Genomic DNA, 18,952 nt, shown 5'->3' with positions numbered 1-18,952 from the left:
GACCCACAAAGTACCGATAACTTACACAATAAGCCTTCACTACCCATGATGTAATACCCTCCTCAGCTGTCCCCCTTCCCACGCATAGAAGACAGTAAATCCAGCAAGTTATTTAATCTCTTTATGTCTTTTTCATACAGAACAAAGACAACATAAAAACAAAGCCTAAAATAGTTAAATATGATAGAATATATACAACTAAACCAAAAAAAAAAACATTTGACCCAAAATTTCGGGCAGTGGTAGAGGAGGTTACAAAGATCAATACAAACTGCAATTTGAAAGGTGAAAACTTCAAACATGAGAACCCAAGAAATGACCAAAGACTTCTCAGGTGGAGGCTACAAAATGGCCAACGTCTGGACACAAGAGGAGGAAGAAACGCGCTGGGGGGGGGGGGGGGGGTTTGTGGTAAATGACGAATGTGAGAAATGTAACAGCAAAAAAAAACAAAAAAAAAAAAAAACTCGAAGGTGTCAAAACTGGACAAAGGCAGAAGATCAGGAATAATGCCCACATGTAGAAAGGACGAGGACAAAGGGCCGAATAGAAAGCGTTAAAAATATTGTCATCTTCGCGGATGATTGTCATCAGTGCCGGGGTGGCCATGTTGCTGCTGCTTTACAGGCCAGCATGCATGTTCCTCTACATGCCTCCACGCCATCTTATTGCTATGAACCAGCAAGACCAGGGAAATATAAGGATCTGACGTCATCACCTGCATAAATTATTCACAAAAGCCAAAATCTCTCATACAAAGAAAACAAAAACCAAAAAAACCAAGCATTCGTAGACTGCAGCCTGCGAGGGCCACTAAACCTAGAAATCCAACAGCTCCAAAAATGCTGGCGATGGGAGAAAGTAGTGATCATAGGGGTTTATCCCAGGCGGCCTCTCGCCCCTGAAATGGCTGATAACAGTGGACAAAAGACTGCCTTCAACAACACAGAAAACAAAGATCACTTAGGTTTAATGCCCCCTTCTAAGTAGTGAACCGCATCAGTACTGCAGCCAAGTTTCCAGAATGCACGGGGCGGAAAAACCAAAAAATAAACAAAAAAGTACAGTATGTTCAGCACCCTCTACAGGAAGCAAGAGGACCTGCAGCTGTGTAGTGTCGCAAAGGTCTTCTAGGCTTAGACGGACATGAAAAGCTTATTGCTGCAAGAAAAGGACAGGATAACAAGAGCGTTGCAATCCCATCAGCAAATGTAGCAGTGAAACTTCAGTAGCTGTGACATCGGCAGCTTTCAGCTTGTGCCATGATCCCCCCCATCGCATGGCGGCAAGATAGAGAGCTAGCAGTGAGGACCTGTACATGTGCTTATTACACCATGGCGGCGGGATAAACCTCACAAAGTCAGTGCAAGTCTAGAGGCCTGGGCTCCAAGAGTCACATCGGGGGTCTGGTCAATCTGTTTGGGTCGAGAGTCGAGGTTTGTGCTTTCTTCTCTTCTTCAACCATTTCTTCAAATATCTCCCTACAAGGAAAGAGAAGGCGATTGCTTTAGTGTGTGTATATATATTATATATAGATATATATGTATGTATCTATCTTTGGAGAGTGGGAAGAAACTGGTGTTCCCAGAGGAAATCCAAAGACGCTGAGAACGTACAACCTCCTTGCAGTGATGCAAGGCTACACTGCTACCCACTGAGCCACTGTAAAACCATCAGACACCTCCACTTACTTGTGCATATAGAAAAAGATGTAGCCGCTGCGATCCCGGTCATTCTGAACCGTGGACTCTTGTGTCCTCGACACAGCCAGATCGTTGTATGTAAACCATGCTTGCTTCTTGGTGTCATATACATCACTTATATAGTGGCCTTATAAATAAAAAAAATTATCAGATCAACGTCATCTTATAATATAGGAAGTGACAATTTCAGAAAGCAAAGAGTCATCGTTGGGGGAAGAAATTTCTCATACCGGAGGAAGAGGAGCTTCCGATGTGGCTGACAACACTGACCAGACGATACGAGTGCAGCAGTTCTCCGGTCTGCAAATGCAAGACACATATAGCATTAAACTTTATACAAGATATATGGCGGCCTGTAGTCACCTGACATAAGAGTCATCTATAGAGGTCACACTGCAACCTACCAGCCTGTAGTATGACCACCTATGCCATTGTGTATCAGAGTTACAGGCTGTAGACTAAGCTATACGATCTACACTCACCGGCCACTTTATTAGGTACACCTGTCCAGTTCTCCTGCAGTTCAAACCGAGCATCAGTATGGGGAAGAAAGGTGATTTGAGTGCCTTTGAATGTGGCATGGTTGTTGGTGCCAGAAGGGCTGGTCTGAGTATTTCAGAAACTGCTGATCTACTGGGATTTTCACGCACAACCATCTCTAGGGTTTACAGAGAATGGTCCGAAAAAGAAAAAACATCCAGTGAGCGGCAGTTCTGTGGGCGGAAATGCGTTGTTGATGCGAGAGGTCAGAGGAGAATGGCCAGACTGGTTCGAGCTGATAGAAAGGCAACAGTGACTCAAATAGCCACCCGTTACAACCAAGGTAGCCAGAAGAGCATCTCTGAACGCCGCACAGTACGTCCAACTTTGAGGCAGATGGGCTACAGCAGCAGAAGACCACACCGGGTGCCACTCCTTTCAGCTAAGAACAGGAAACTGAGGCTACAATTTGCACAAGCTCATTGAAATTGGACAATTGAAGATTGGAGAAACGTTGCCTGGTCTGATGAGTCTCGATTTCTGCTGCGACATTCGGATGGTAGGGTCAGAATTTGGCGTCAACAACATGAAAGCATGGATCCATCCTGCCTTGTATCGGTAACGGTTCAGGCTGGTGGTGGTGGTGTCATGGTGTGGGGAATATTTTCTTGGCACTCTTTGGGCCCCTTGGTACCAATTGAGCATCGTTGCAACGCCAAAGCCTACCTGAGTATTGTTGCTGACCATGTCCATCCCTTTATGACCACAATGTACCCAACATCTGATGGCTACTTTCAGCAGGATAATGCGCCATGTCAAAGCTGGAATCATCTCAGACTGGTTTCTTGAACATGACAATGAGTTCACTGTACTCCAATGGCCTGCACAGTCACCAGATCTCAATCCAATAGAGGAGCATCTTTGGGATGTGGTGGAACGGGAGATTCGCATCATGGATGTGCAGCCGACAAATCTGCGGCAACTGTGTGATGCCATCATGTCAATATGGACCAAAATCTCTGAGGAATGCTTCCAGCACCTTGTTGTATCTATGCCACGAAGAATTGAGGCAGTTCTGAAGGCAAAAGGGGGTCCAACCCGTTACTAGCATGGTGTACCTAATAAAGTGGCCGGTGAGTGTATATTTATAATAGTCACATGAACACTGAGATGTGGTTACCTCGGCGTTTTTCTTCAGCTCCTCCGCTTCCTCCTCGGTGTACTCCATGTCTAGAACGTCTTCATTTCCAGAATCCTCATCGGACATCATCCCGTCCAGCAATGAGCTGTTAAACTCTGTATTGGAGCAGGACAGAAACCAATACATAACATGTACTAACAATTTTTTTTTTATATTAACCATGTTATTATTTTAGATTCACAGCATGTTTATTCTATAGGTCTGAGCTGAAGCATCGAGGTAAAAACTGCATCACCTTGTAAACTCAGCTCTGTTGCTCTTTTCAAGTCATCATCTTCCTTCAATTCACGAGCCTCCTGTAACCACAAAGCAGAAGGAAAAGAAGATTAATAGCAGGATCCAGTAGATTCATCTCAGGTATACAACACACCAATGATTGCAAGGCAATTCTGAGAAGCACACGTGCAAATGTGACAACGGAGGCGTCTGATGTCTGGAGCATAAGCGTACAGCACTGTATACAAAGGTTTAGGTAGGTGTAGAAATGGAAACAGAAGGGTTAATAGATCATTCACTTTGTAGTCTATTAATTGACAGAGAGAAGATAAATGAATATCCCATCAATATTAGGTGTGAACTTTGCCCTTTGGAGGGGGGGGGGAGAGAGAGTCCTGGAAGTGATGACCCTGCCCCCACAGATATAACCCCAATATCATCATCCAGTCTGTCTGGAAAGACATGGAGACAGACGGATTGGAGCAAGCAACATCCACAGAAAATCCAAGATGGCAGCGGGAACAACTTTCTTGCCCAATTCTGCTAAAAAACTGTCCGCAGGTATCAAGAAGGCGGCAAAGGTCACACCAAATTATTGATGGTATTTACATTTATTTTTTGTTACTTGACAAAAATAAAAACTATTAATCCTATTTCTGAAAAGATTCTTTCTTGGCAGGACCCTCATGCCTAAAACTTTTGCACGGTACTTTCTAACACAGGGCTGAACCATTAAAGCCATTGATCTCACTTGTTCTTGAAGAGACTGTGCCAAGGCTTGCTGCAGCTCCTGCTCCTCTCGCTCGCGGTCCAGCTCACACTGCATCCAGTCCGTGTCATTCTGAGAGCCATCTGGAGTCTTATTCTCTTTATTTTCATCAAATTCCTTGGCCAGGTCACTAAACTGAGTAGCACCTGGAATGGTACATAGAGGTCATGTTACTCGTGTGATAATAGGGACAGATAAATACAGGGTGGGGAAAAAAACGTAACAAAGACATGTACAATGTGGTTTCATTAGATGATCTCAAATAGTTGGTATAAAGTGCAACAATGTGTGTTAAACTACAAAACTCTGGTGCAAAGCAAGTAAACCAATAGGTGGTATAAACCTAAACTAGACACCAGATTTAGTAACCAGTGTAATAAATCTCGGCACATCCTAAGACTGTCTAGTCTTAGTTTGCATTGTTTATAAGGAGTTATCAATGGACTGATTAAAAACTCACTTCTATCTTAGGTTCTATTTGGGCTGAAACTTAAGTTTCTAGGTTGATTCAGACTCTGGGTCATGTGACCGGAAATTGCACCAGGGTCAACCAGCTTCCTCGTCTATGGGGACTGACGGACTAGATCATTGTAATAGTAAAGCTGGCCCTGCAGTACCTGGAATCACAGAGGACTAGGTGGATCTACTTGGGTGCTGGTACCAATCACCTGACCCAAAGTCTGAACCAGATTCAGCCAAAATAGATTCTAAATGAGATTGTACAGCAGTTGCCCAGGTTTAGATTTGGCTGATCTCTTCTTCTCAGGAAGGGACATCATGCCCTTTAGTCATATGGTCAAGCTGCAGCTCAGTTCTATTCATTTATATGGGACTGAACTGTCATGTGACCAACGGATGTGCAGTCACTTCCTGAGAAGTAGCCATGTTTTCTTATCCTTCACCACCCCTTTAAGTCTAAGACAGGACTGGTAAATCATAAAATAAAACCATACCAGATTCTTTCACAGCCTTGGACTTCTCTTCCTCTACGGTCTCCATACTCTCAGTGGTTTCCTGCAGGTCGTCATCACCACCAAATCCGGTATCTGGACTGCTGGCCAGTTTCTCCTCTTCCTCATTGTTGACAGAAGAAGATTCCTTCCTGGTCATTTCCAGCACGGCCGCCATCAATTCATCATCGTTCATTTCATCGAAGCTTGTATCAGTCATGTCTGGACATCTCAGGCTATCTACATTGGTTTTCTACGGGACAAATAGTGAAGCCCTCTCATTTGTAATGGATCAATACAAGTGAAATATGAAGTTGTCTGCTCCATCACTGGCCGGGATCTCACCTTGTCCGGATCTTCAGATGGCGGGTCTTTACCAGTATTAATCATTGCTTTATGGTTAAAGACGCTTCTCTTCAGGGGTTCTTCGTCACTTTCGGACTCTAAACAAATCGTCACGTTGCTTGTGGATTTAAGGCCTTGCTTTCTGTATGGAAGGAACGGGAGACAAGTTTCACATTGATGACCTATCCTAGGGACAGGGCAACAATATACAAGTTGCAGAAAATCCCCAAACCGCCCCCCCACATACAAACCGTTCACAGAGATGGAATTTCCAAACAAATCCTTTTTATGCTGAACGTCAGTCAAATACAAAGTTACATACCTAACAGCTGTTGAGATGCTGCCAACACCGCAGGAATTCACCATCTGTGACGTCTTTAATGCTCGAGAATTCCTGGATATTTAAAAAAAATAAATAAATAAAATTTACATCGGTCACAAGGTATAAATTTGCTAAATGTATTCATTTTATAATAAAATGATATCTATACGAAGCAGTACTAGTATAAAGTTCAGACATACGCTGCTGCCTGTGCGATGTAGCTGAGGGGCACCGGAGGCCGGGTGCTTTCTGTACAGTGCGATGCCAGGGTGAGGTACCGCGGGATGATCACTTGCTGGCCAACCTTGTTATTGAGTGACAGCGCCACATTGAAACTGTATCGCTTAAGATGAAGAATCAGAACCCTGCAGAGGTATAAAGGACATCCTATAAGGGCACAACGCTCAGCCAGGCACAGTCAGGGCTGACTAGCACCGTCACAGAACTTACCTGGGCAGCTTGCTGAACTTATGTATCACCATGGCAGACTTTCCATTGCATTTCTCGCAGGAATATTCAAGGTCTTCCTTCTGCAAACACAAATCAATTCATAGGACAGGAATATAAACGACACATTAATCACTGGATGATTATAACATGAAGTGGGTAGTAATAACTAGCTAATATTAACCCCTTAACGACTAGAATGCACTAGAGGAAAAAAAAAAAATAAATCACAAAACATCTGTGTGAAATGTAAAGGTTATATTTAAGAAACTCTCTCATAGTTTTGCTCCTTTACCCAGAGCATCCCTTAAGCCTTTGGACACAAAGGAACCTGGACTGGAAAATCCAAACCGTACATCCCTGGCTGAATTAGGTCCAGAGACCTGGACTCCCTTTATCAGCGATTATGATGGCAGAAGTTCTCGCCTGCAGACGGCTTTGCTGTCCCATACTGTGTATAGTATAGGAAGCAGAGCTGCAAGGAATCCAAAGCATCATAGATGCAGGGAGTCCAGGTCTCCAGCTGAGTTCAGGCCTGGAAATCTGACAGACTTATGGACTGCTTTTTCCAGTCTGGATTTCTGTATGTGCATGAGGCCTTATAGGTTCCGCATAAAGAGGAAAACAGCTCCTAGTGAAGACACCCATCATGGGCAATGAGTAGTCAAAGCTGGTCAAAAGGTGCAACAACATTACTGCTGCTCTATTCACTATCTAATGCTTAACGACAACATGTGGAAACTAGAAGTGGGACAGATAAACCACTTCTGAGAGCGCCCCCAGCTGTCTGTGAGCAACATAGACCCAAATTGGCTTAGAAGCTTTAACCCCATGCTGAATATTTACAAGGACACACTACCTACATTTAAGAGCAGAAACCGCAATGAGCTTTCCAGTTCCAATTTCTAGTCTGAACATATTTCCATCAAAAGACAATATTAATTGTGCAAACTTACCCGGAAAAAGAGGTCAATGGAATCCTGTATCGACCTGCAGGGTAACAACTTCTTTCTCCGAGGAAGGTCAATGGACAGATCGTTGAATTGTTCACGCTTTATGACCTTTTCACCACACCTGATCACAAAGAAGCGCAAGAGTTATGGACAAGATGTCTCTTTCAGGACAATTTAAGTGAACTGGTCATGACTTTGCACTTACATTTTACATATTATTGAATGCTGAGCCTCAGACTCAAAATTGCAAATTACAGGACAGGTATAGACATGAGAGGCAGACACGTCATCACTGGCTTTGCCCCCAGTCCGGTCATCTGAGGATGATTCTGTCTTCCATGTCTTATTCAGTTTCCCCATGTCTTCCTTCAGCTGATCAAGGCACTGGCTCAAAAATTCATGGGCATCCTAAAAAAAACAAAACAAACAAAACCCCAAAACTTAAATATGTAAATATCAATCACAATTTTGGTACTTTTTGTTTGGTGTGAATTATAGCCAAACCGGCAGCTGCAAAGGGGAATGAATACTTAACTTAATTTCAAGGTGGGAAAACAACTATAATACTTCATCCAGTTCCCAATATACACCTGCAAGATGACACTTCTCTAGAGGACTTACATTTTGCATGTAACCAGAAAACCGCTCAGCAGTGGCAGAGATCGAACTCTTCACTTTCTTAAGCAGATCTTTCTTCATTTCAGCACTGCAGATGTCTTTCTTGGCCAACAAAAAGGCAAAGCGCCTGCAAGACAAAGCATCAAATCCACATAAGATTAAGCAGCAGTGCTAAGGATTAGTCTGCAAACTGCCAAATAAAGGTCATTTTTCTTACAGGAAGAGCCATCCTACCTGATTAATGCATTCAGTGGAATCTTCTTGTAAGGAATACCTTGTTTGAGCAAGTCATTCGCAAAAGGTTGTAAGGAAAACAAGGACTGCAGGATGGAGTTCATGTAGCAGGTATTTCCCAAGTTGGAGAAACTGCAGGAATCGAAAGAAGTAAATTAGAGAGACAGACACATATGGAAAAGGAAATATTCTGCGAGATCAAACAATACCATTATGTAGCCATGAATAGATCAAAATTCATTACACCTTAAAGAGGAGCTTTCATGGTTTGGGGCACAGGAAGTGCTATATACTGCTGGACAGCTGAGAGTGTGCTGAATTCAGCGCACTGTTGGCTTTCCCGATATGTGCCCTGGGTGAAGAGCTACTGGTCCCGGGACCGTAGCTCTTTACAGTCAGTCAGGTACGTCCTTCTCAACATCAGCGCCTATCGTGCTGTACAGTGTGAGTGGGGAGGAACGCCACCCCCCCCCCCCTCCTGATAATACTCGTCTATGGACGAGCACTGTGAGCAGCGCGATAGGCGCTGCTTTGAAGAAGGACGTACCTGACTGACTGTCAGGAACGCCCTTCTGACTGTGAAGAGCTACAGTACCGGGACCGATAGCTCTTTACCTGGGGCATAGATCGGGAAAGCCAACGGTGCACTGAATTCAATGCACTGTCGGCTATCCAGCAGTATATAGAACTACCTGTGTCCCAAACCATGAAATGTCCTCTTTAAGGCTAGGGCCCCACACTGCGGAAACCCAGCTTCTTTTGTTGCAGATTTTGTTGCGTTTTTTTGAGCCAAAGCCAACAATGACTACAAAAGGAATAGAAATTTAAAGGAAGTTCTTAAACTTCTCCCTGCTGCACAATCCACTCCTGGCTTTGGCTCCAAAACCCCCCAAAATCTGCAATTCTAAAAGCTGCTTTTCCGCAACGTGGAGCTTTAGCCTAAAGGGGTTTTCTTGAATTTGGAATGGGTCATCAATATGTGATTGGTGGGGTCTGACTTGTAGGACCCTGGCTGGCCAGCTCAAAGAACTGCTGCACTCGGTTTCCTGAGCTTACGCGGTAATTTTCGTTGGTCACTTGTTATACAGCAGCAGCTCAGTCCCATTCAAGTGAATGGGCCTGAGTTACAATTTCCAGCACAGTCTCTACGATACGCACAGCACCGTACATGGTGTTCAGCGACAAGGCTGCAGTATTCGCCTGAACACTGGCCTCTTTAACTGCTCAATCCTCACTGATCACATATTGATGACCTATCTCAAGTCTCATAAAACTCCTTTAAACTGCATTTGAAAGTTTCTGAATATTGCATGTAATTTACGCTAGACTCTGTTACTTTACTTTCACCCACTATGTACTTCAGCAAGCAGCAGCTTAGGAATAAAATGGATATCTTTACCAACCCCTGCAATTGTTGTGGCTGCGGCTGTGTAGAGAGAACTCTTTGCTTGTTCCATCCGGCATAGTCTTGATTTGGTCGCACTTTCTTCGCTGACAGAGCACTAGGCTGTGATGGAAGGACCAGACTTCTTTTTGCTGATGGAGGTTGGGTAGATCCTGGGGTCCTAAATATGAAACATATTACAGTTTCAGTTTTTCTCCCCCTTTTGTTTTGGGAGGGGGATCTAAAACTGAAAATACATAAAGGAGAAGTTCAGGACCATAAGGTTCATCTACTTTACTTTGTAGCCAAGTTTAACTTTAACCCCTTAGCGACCCTTGACGTAACTGTACGTCATGGGTCGCATGGGGATGTATGGAGCGAGCTCACACGCTGAGCTCGCTCCATACAGGGCAGATGCCGGCTGTATAATACAGCCAGGACCTGCCACTAACAGCAGCGGTCGGTGCCCGAGCCGATCGCTGCTGTTAACCCTTTACACACTGCGGTCAAACGTGACCGCAGTGTGTAAACGGCGCCGGCGGCACGGGCACCGCCATGTTTCGCCGATCGCCGCCCTCCTGAGCGTCACAAGAGGGCGGTGATCGGTTGCTCTGACAGCCGGAAGCCTATTGAAGGCTTCCAGGCTTGTCTCTGCACTAGATCTATTAGACGATGCCAGAGGCATTGTCTAATAGAAGTGCTGGGATTTTCCTATTCACTGCAATACTGTAGTATTGCAGTGAATAGTATGAGCGATCAGACCCCCTAGGTTTCAAGGTACCTAAGGGGTCTGATCATAAATGTAACAGAAGAAAAGAAAAAGTTTTTAAAAGTATTAAAAAAATAAAAAAAATATATAAAAGTTCAAATCACCCCCCTTTCCCTAGATTAGCTATAAAAGTAATTAAAGAACATTAAACATAAACATATTAGGTATCCCCGCGCTCCAAAATGCCCGAACTATTAGAATATTAAAACATTTATCCCGTACTGCGAACGGCGTAGCGGCAAAAAAAAATAAAAACCGCCAAAAAGCGTTTTTTTCAACACTTTGCCTCCTATAAAAAATTGAATAAAAAGTGATCAAACCATCAGATCTTTCCCCAAATGGTATCAATAGAAACGTCATCTTGTCCCGCATAAAAAGACACCACAACCAGCTCCATACATGGAAATATGAAAAAGTTACAGGTGTTAGAACATGATGACACAAATTTTTTTTTCTATTTTGCAAAGTTTATCATTTTTTTAAAAGTATCAAAACATTTCAAATACTCTATAAATGTGGTATCACCGTGTTCGTACTGACACGTAGAACACAGGTAACATGTCATTTGTACCAAACAGTGAACGCTGTAAAAATTAAACCCATAAGAAAATGGCGCAAATGCATTTTTTCTCCAATTGCACCTCATTCTGAATTTTTTTCCAGCTTCACAGTACATTGCACAGCATATTGAATGGTGCCATTACAAAGTACAATTTGTCCCGCAAACAATAAGCCATCATGTGACTCTGTGAACTGAAAAATGAAAAAGTTATGGCTCTTGAAATGTGAGGAGGGAAAAACGAAAATGCGAAACCAAAAAATGGCCTGGTCCTGAAGGGGTTAAGGCATTAGAAATAAGAATGATCCATTATTAGACAAGTGGGAAATACCTTTCTGGATAAGAATTTCCAACAGAATATTCTTTTGGGGTCAAACGGCTGCTGTAAAATGAGGACGACTGCAGCGGCATCAACCCTGAAGAAAAAAAACAAAATACAAAGATTCAGAATTTTATGGGGTGTGACTGGTAGGGGAGGCCGATACCTGGGAGTCTACAGTTCAGCTGGTCTGAGAGGTCATAGTATCTGGGTGAGCGCCGAGATCACGTCACTGAATACCAAGCATAACACCGTACATATTGTAGGGGCAGTACTTGTTATTGCAGCTCAGTCCCATTCATTTGGCTGCACCATGAGACCAATGAATGCGACATCAGCAGCACAGGAAGAGACCTCTTCAAACCGCTGATCTGTGGTGGTCCAGGACGTCTGATCCCCATCGATCAGATATTAATGACCTAGCCGTAAGATAATCCATCAATATGAAAGTCCTGAAATTAAGCTTCCAGGTTAAAAGCAATATCAGGAAAAGGAACACATTGAAGTTTTTTTTTCAGCGCTGAATCTGATGAGGATTCCACACCAAATTCAGCGCCATTTTCCTCCATGTGAATGCACCCTGAATGTTAATAGGAATAACATTTACCTGGGCGATTTTCTTCTGCCTGCTTTAGATTTAGTTGTTTTTCGCGGCTGCTGTTGAGAAATTTGCGTCCGGGATCTGTTAATGCTTTGTTATTGCTGTAGAAAGAAGGATAGAACAAAATGGTGCAAGCTATATTAGTTATTCCAAATATAAACCAAGTGATAGAAAAGCCCCCCCATAGAATAAAGCAAGCTCGCCAAGTTCGTGGTAAGGACAGATGACCGTGCAAATAATTTGCAGTAGCGTAAAGAATCACACGAATGCAGCTTTTCAAATAGGATGTGCAAAAAAGATGGTGAACAGCCAAGATGTCCAGGACAGAAGACAACAGCGGAACAAAGAACTGTCCATTAATACGTAAAGATTCGCACTCAGCTTGTCCTATTTCTGCCCAATGCTTCTAACATTTTGTGACACCAATGTAGTTTTCACTTTCATTTGTTGGCATCAGTGTCAGATACGGAAAATTTACAATCTATTTATCAAAACTAATTTACTAGGATTTCCATTTTAGGTGAAGGGCACATGCTCAGTCCTTTCACTTCTTTGGGACTGACTTAAGACCACTAATCTGGAAGTCCATAAAAATGAATAGAGCAGTAGTCAGACCCTTAAACTGTCAACTAGGACCCATACAGACCAGCTGGTTGAAGAAGCACAGAGTTCAGGCAAACACTGTGGCCTCTTTCATAAATACCATGCCCAGCCTACATCCCATAGGGTCTGTGTCTGGTATTACAGCTCAGTCCCATTTACTTATAGGAGTTGTCCGAGGAGTTCCTCTGGAAGTTTCTTCATACTGGGCTGGGGGGGTTCCAGCCTGGCTCCTACCCCAGGTCATGTGATCAGAACCAGTCGCCGACCCCTGCAAAGTTCTGCTGCCTCCTCTCAGGATTGCTCAGTTACCTGGGTCTGGCTTTAATATAGTTAATAATATAGCCTCTTCAACTGGTTGATAAAGCGCTGGCAGCCAAAGTATACAGTAAAGAGACTGCAGTGCTCACCCAAACCATGCAACCAGACCCCCACCAATCACAAACTGATGACCTATCCTTAGGATAGGTTGTCAAAATGCAAGTCCAGGAGAACCACTTTAGGTATTTAACCCAATAATCTCATACAGCGATGAAATTGTAGTTTATGCTGATTAAATGGTGACCTCACAAAGAAAAAAATTTAATATGACTAAAAATCAATGGAGCTTGACAAATGGAGTCAAAACTTTACAGCAACGTTATTAGTTGGCATTACACAAACTGAAAAAACAAAACAAAAAACAAGCCGATGAGTTAGTCGCAGCCAAGCAAATCAAAGGCAAAAATCCCATCAGCCCTAAGAAGTGTGCGGCCACAACATACGTAGAAGAATCATTCTCTTTAGGGTAATCTTCAATCTCAGGACTTGAAGACAGTAACCGTTTCCTTTTTTCACTCCTGTGAGTTTAAAAAATAGTTCAAGTTGACTCGGGGTAAACCCAAGTCACATAAGACGGCTTTAACATTACATCCAGCCCATGCAACTTCTACATCAGGAAAGCTGTATGGAAAAGAGCAAAAGACTGTACAAAACAAAACCCCTTAGGTGCCTATGGGGGTCAGATGACTTGGAGGCGATGCACAGGTCAGATGTAATGTGTACACAGCCTCACTGCACACCAATGTCTGACTGCATCAATGGGTAACAAATACAGAGGACAACAAAGTTAATTCATCAATAAAACAGCTCACCCAATAAAGATCTACAGAGACAGAACATGACTGGAGACTATACCCCATCATGGCACTGGCTCAATGTCTACATCAGTATCCTTCACATCTGCATATCCTGGCAGTCTGCAAGCTGAAGAACTGATTTATATGAAGGCGCAGGATTTTATGGGTTAATTAAATACCTGGTTTCCATCAGGCCTGTCCTGTGCGGAGTAGAAGTCGCAGGACTGTTCCCAGAACGGTTTGGAGTCACAATATTTGGTGAGGTTTTTCCTGGGATTCTTCCATTAGTGCTTAGGGCCTTTTTGATTGGAGTTTCATCTTTAATGTCAAAACTCACTCTCTTGGTTGGAGTCTTAAAAAGTAACAGGATAAAGGAAGTTAACAACTATATATAAACTATAAGGACTGTCATCCAAGGAAATCACAGGCCTGCAGCTAAAAGCTAAAGGGGAGACGAGGGCTTAAGCTCTTCCCATTAAGCCTCTCAGTTGCACTGGTCTTATTATTACTGCATCTGGTACAGAGGGGCACAAGCTGGTGAAATGCAGAGAACCTGCAGCTAAATAGGTACTGGGTGAATGACAGGTCCAACAAGGTTTTCTGACTTGGCAGCAAAGGGTGGAGATTTGCCAAAAACCATGGTGCAGTTTAATAGGTAAGACTAGTGACAAAAAAGTTAAAGGGTGGCATCAAATTATCAAATTTAGATCTAAAGATGCCCTGGATTTACCATTCAGCATGAGCCATAAAGCTACCGTACCAAATTTTTAGACAGTCTGGTTTAAGTTGGCACAGTCCTAAACCTTAAGACAGGATTAGAAGAGCGAAGGCAGCACAAGACCACAAGCCTTACTTACCTGGCTTCTGTTAGTCAGTAGCTTGACGCTTTCCCTCTGAACACTTCTGTTCCCCAGTATTCCTCCAAAGCTTCCAGACCCCTGAGTGGACTTCACTGATGAAATATTAAGTGTTAATTAATGCAATGTTGGAAGATCCAACTGCACCACAACCATCAGGCATGGGTCTGTCCTGGGAGGGAGCCCTATGGGGTTTCCACATACAATAGTAGCACAGTGAGCGCGGCAGTGTTGGTTTTTATGATAATACGATAACACAACACCACCTGAAGTCTTTACATAGAGACTTACTTATAAGGACACTTTACCTTTAATTCATAACTTAGAAGAAATTGTCAGATAACTGTGACTCTAAGCAGCCTGGCGAAACAGCTCAGAAGTTATCCCCGCACAGGGAACATTGTACAGTAGACTTGCTGAGCTCCCTGGTTAATGGTCAGAGCCTGGCACAGCAATTCAGGAGAAGTGTATAGCCTTACAGTTACACAGTCTCTCCATTCTCTGATCTTTAGTGTTCTCTAATATAAAGGAGAACACTTGAGAGGAGTGTAATCACTGGACCCCAGGTACGCAGCATTAAACCTTCCATTGCCCTCTGCCAGGAATCTTGGCATTAACCCCCTGACTGCTCTAGAACACCAGGTATCCTTACACTGGTCTCGTTTCAATATACAACGGTGCAGAAAATAGGACCTCAGATGCTGAAGATCTTGAATGGTAAGGTTCACTGTATTTGATGGGATTCTATATTGCCCATACCCCTCACTGCTCTGCTCACTAGCTACAAAGGTTTAGAGGGATTACTGCTTACCTGTTTGTGACTTTTCAAGGTTGATAGCATCCAGGAGGTGTTTCAGTTCCTCGGCCTCCTTGCTTGGTACCTTGTCAATAGTAAGAGAGCTTGAATCTTTCATAGTAAGAAGAAGCCGTGACTGCTTCATCCCCACCGGCCTCAGGACAATGTTTTTGATGTTCTGATTAAGCTAAAAAATAGAACAAATCATCTTGTTATTATAAGACACGGGATGGAACACACCAAGAGCAGGATAGAAATACGCTCTCGAAATAAGTGAGGTGGAAGATGTCAGTGAACAGGAGATCTGCTACAAACCTGAAACTTTGTTGGTGCTCCCCCGGCATTAAAATTCACTACAAGGGTGAACTTGGTGTCCTTTTCGATGACCTCACACTTTCCTTCCTTCCATTTTGACGTCCCCATATTCAGGCAATGAATCCGGATGGAGCCGTACAAAGACAGAGCAGCCATTTTTGATTACAGTATTTGTTACCCGTAGACAACAGACGACCTAAAGAAAGAAAAAACGAAACAATTGATATATATATATATATATATATATATATTTTTTTTTTATTATTTTTTTTTTTAATTGCATAATGTAATCTTTCCACTTGACTGACATCCTCTGCTCTGACTCCCTCATCTATACTCAGTGCCCGTGTATGCATAGTACAGGCCCTAATGACAAGACTATGACAAACATTACAAGAGATGCAAATGAAGAGGAGGAAGGCAGTACTAAGTGGGGTTTGGGCTCAGATGTTCAATGAGTGATTGCCAGACTTAGCAGCGCCCCCCAATGCAGTTACAACCAATTAGCAAAAGGATTGTTCTTGGAAATGCAGCATCAATTATACTATGTACAAGATGTGAATGTGCACTACAAAGTCCAGGAGTAGTTTCATACTGAATTTTAACTGGAGATTCCCTTTAAAGGGGTTGTCCCATGAAAAGCATCCTATCTATACTGCTAAGTTTATGTGGATTTAAGACTTTTCCTAAATACATTGCTTTATCAAAACTGCTTTGTTTGGCCGCTATCTTAATTTATTCACTTCATAGTTGACACTGCGTTTCTATGGCCACTGGGCTTCCTGGACTGGAAGGGGGAGGTGAGAGCTCCAGGATTACTGTGCTGTCTATCTTCAGCTTTTCCACTTATCAGCCAGTTTAATTGAATTTGGCTGACAAGAGCTGAGATAAGGAGTCTGTTACATACCTCTGTATGTAATGCAAGCTGACTCAAATCCAGCTCTGCTACATCAATTTCTACTTCAGCTTCATACTGTGGTAATGCATTTACAACCAATCCCTCATTACTGACTGCAAACATAGCAGACAGCAGAGCAAGTGAAACCCCGCCCTCCAATGTGCCGAGAAATCCAGGAAGTGAAGAGAGCACAGAGCCTGCAGAACAAGAGTTATGGGAATACCCCTTTAAGTCTTAAAGTGTCTGATCACTGGGGATACTACTGTCAGAAACCAGACACAGCCTGCTGCTACCTGTAGTACCACACCTGAGAGGAGCCAGGGCCTGCTGCTACCTGTAGTACCACACCTGAGAGGAGCCAGGGCCTGCCGCTACCTGTAGTACCACAAGGGAGAGGAGCCAGGGCCTGCCGCTACCTGTAGTACCACAAGGGAGAGGAGCCAGGGCCTGCCGCTACCTGTAGTACCACACCTGAGAGGAGCCAGGGCCTGCCGCTACCTGTAGTACCACACCTGAGAGGAGCCAGGGCCTGCCGCTACCTGTAGTACCACAGCTGAGAGGAGCCAGAACCTGCCGCTACCTGTAGTACCACACCTGAGAGGAGCCAGGGCCTGCCGCTACCTGTAGTACCAAACCTGAGAGGAGCCAGAACCTGCCGCTACCTGTAGTACCACACCTGAGAGGAGCCAGGGCCTGCCGCTACCTGTAGTACCACACGGGAGAGGAGCCAGGGCCTGCCGCTACCTGTAGTACCACACCTGAGAGGAGCCAGGGCCTGCCGCTACCTGTAGTACCACACCGGAGAGGAGCCAGGGCCTGCCGCTACCTGTAGTACCACAGCTGAGAGGAGCCAGGGCCTGCCGCTACCTGTAGTACCACAGCTGAGAGGAGCCAGGGCCTGCCGCTACCTGTAGTACCAAACCTGAGAGGAGCCAGGGCCTGCCGCTACCTGTAGTACCACACCGGAGAGGAGCCAGAACCTGCCGCTACCTGTAGTACCACACCTGAGAGGAGCCAGGGCCTGCCGCTACCTGTAGTACCACACGGGAGAGGAGCCAGGGCCTGCCGCTACCTGTAGTACCACACCTGAGAGGAGCCAGGGCCTGCCGCTACCTGTAGTACCACACGGGAGAGGAGCCAGGGCCTGCCGCTACCTGTAGTACCACACGGGAGAGGAGCCAGGGCCTGCCGCTACCTGTAGTACCACACCTGAGAGGAGCCAGGGCCTGCCGCTACCTGTAGTACCAAACCTGAGAGGAGCCAGGGCCTGCCGCTACCTGTAGTACCACACCTGAGAGGAGCCAGGGCCTGCCGCTACCTGTAGTACCACACCTGAGAGGAGCCAGGGCCTGCCGCTACCTGTAGTACCACACCTGAGAGGAGCCAGAACCTGCCGCTACCTGTAGTACCACACCTGAGAGGAGCCAGGGCCTGCCGCTACCTGTAGTACCACACCTGAGAGGAGCCAGGGCCTGCCGCTACCTGTAGTACCACACCTGAGAGGAGCCAGGGCCTGCCGCTACCTGTAGTACCACACGGGAGAGGAGCCAGGGCCTGCCGCTACCTGTAGTACCACACCTGAGAGGAGCCAGGGCCTGCCGCTACCTGTAGTACCACACCTGAGAGGAGCCAGGGCCTGCCGCTACCTGTAGTACCACACCTGAGAGGAGCCAGGGCCTGCCGCTACCTGTAGTACCACACCTGAGAGGAGCCAGGGCCTGCCGCTACCTGTAGTACCACACCTGAGAGGAGCCAGGGCCTGCCGCTACCTGTAGTACCACACCTGAGAGGAGCCAGGGCCTGCCGCTACCTGTAGTACCACACCTGAGAGGAGCCAGGGCCTGCCGCTACCTGTAGTACCACACCTGAGAGGAGCCAGGGCCTGCCGCTACCTGTAGTACCACACCTGAGAGGAGCCAGGGCCTGCCGCTACCTGTAGTACCAAACCTGAGAGGAGCCAGGGCCTGCCGCTACCTGTAGTACCACACCTGAGAGGAGCCAGGGCCTGCCGCTACCTGTAGTACCACACCTGAGAGGAGCCAGGGCCTGCCGCTACCTGTAGTACCACACCAGGGCCCGCAGACACCTCAGTACAAGTCCCATTACTACAGACACTCCCGGAGCTCCGGACTTATGAGGTAACTGTCAGGGAGTCACAGACCATTCCCAGGCCCGGGTAACCTATGACGGGAGCTCGGTCACACAACACCGTCTGACAACACTCAGCTGTGCCCCGCAATGACCAACAACAACCGACTGACTAAAGCGACACCTGGAAGAAACCGCAAAACCACCCGGGAACAAGGAGGCGCTGACAAGGAACCCTCCGCCCGGCAGCCCCTTCCCCCGGCCTCAGCCACTCACCATAAGCGGGCTCCCTCCGCCCGGCGCCGCGATCCGTCAGTATCACACGTACCACACACACGATTTGGCGGGAACCTCAGAACCCTCCGAGCGCAGAAGCGAGCGTCAGGAGCGAAGCGACGCAATGCGCGTCT

At 45.4% G+C, this 18,952-nt stretch overlaps 1 protein-coding gene across 2 annotated transcripts; it reads right to left on the bottom strand.

Moving 5' to 3' along the window:
• Positions 1-108: 108 nt before the first annotated feature.
• On the bottom strand, positions 109-18,934 carry USP37 (ubiquitin specific peptidase 37). 2 transcript variants are annotated; one of them, XM_075284605.1, is made up of 24 exons: positions 18,819-18,934; positions 15,557-15,752; positions 15,257-15,428; positions 14,446-14,540; positions 13,768-13,940; positions 13,235-13,309; positions 11,877-11,971; positions 11,282-11,366; positions 9,642-9,803; positions 8,239-8,370; positions 8,008-8,131; positions 7,592-7,794; positions 7,390-7,507; positions 6,437-6,516; positions 6,187-6,351; positions 5,987-6,058; positions 5,665-5,806; positions 5,323-5,572; positions 4,352-4,515; positions 3,620-3,680; positions 3,364-3,479; positions 1,934-2,003; positions 1,692-1,830; positions 109-1,481 (listed from the first exon to the last, which is right to left on the bottom strand). In XM_075284605.1, the coding sequence occupies exons 2-24, from the start codon at positions 15,710-15,712 to the stop codon at positions 1,394-1,396; spliced, it is 2,937 nt and encodes a 978-aa protein (XP_075140706.1). In that variant the 5' UTR covers positions 15,713-15,752; positions 18,819-18,934; the 3' UTR covers positions 109-1,393. The 2 variants fall into 2 exon arrangements, with proteins under 2 accessions (XP_075140706.1, XP_075140707.1); XM_075284606.1 differs by lacking the exon at positions 13,235-13,309.
• Between the last annotated feature and the right edge of the window lie 18 nt (positions 18,935-18,952).

This window comes from Leptodactylus fuscus, chromosome 8 (assembly GCF_031893055.1).
Source record: "Leptodactylus fuscus isolate aLepFus1 chromosome 8, aLepFus1.hap2, whole genome shotgun sequence".
In the NCBI taxonomy this organism is placed as follows: Eukaryota; Metazoa; Chordata; class Amphibia; order Anura; family Leptodactylidae; genus Leptodactylus; species Leptodactylus fuscus.
This window is presented reverse-complemented; position numbering and strand designations above follow the sequence as displayed.

Bases quoted from the DNA above. Each gene is read 5' to 3' on its own strand.
- USP37 (XM_075284605.1), bottom strand. From the start codon at position 15,712: ATGGCTGCTCTGTCTTTGTACGGCTCCATCCGGATTCATTGCCTGAAT. The intron at 8,132-8,238 runs GTAGGATGGCTC...TTTGTCTTGCAG, and splicing joins CCACTGAATGCATTAATCAG to GCGCTTTGCCTTTTTGTTGG. The intron at 4,516-5,322 runs GTATGGTTTTAT...GTACCATTCCAG, and splicing joins CAAGGCTGTGAAAGAATCTG to GTGCTACTCAGTTTAGTGAC.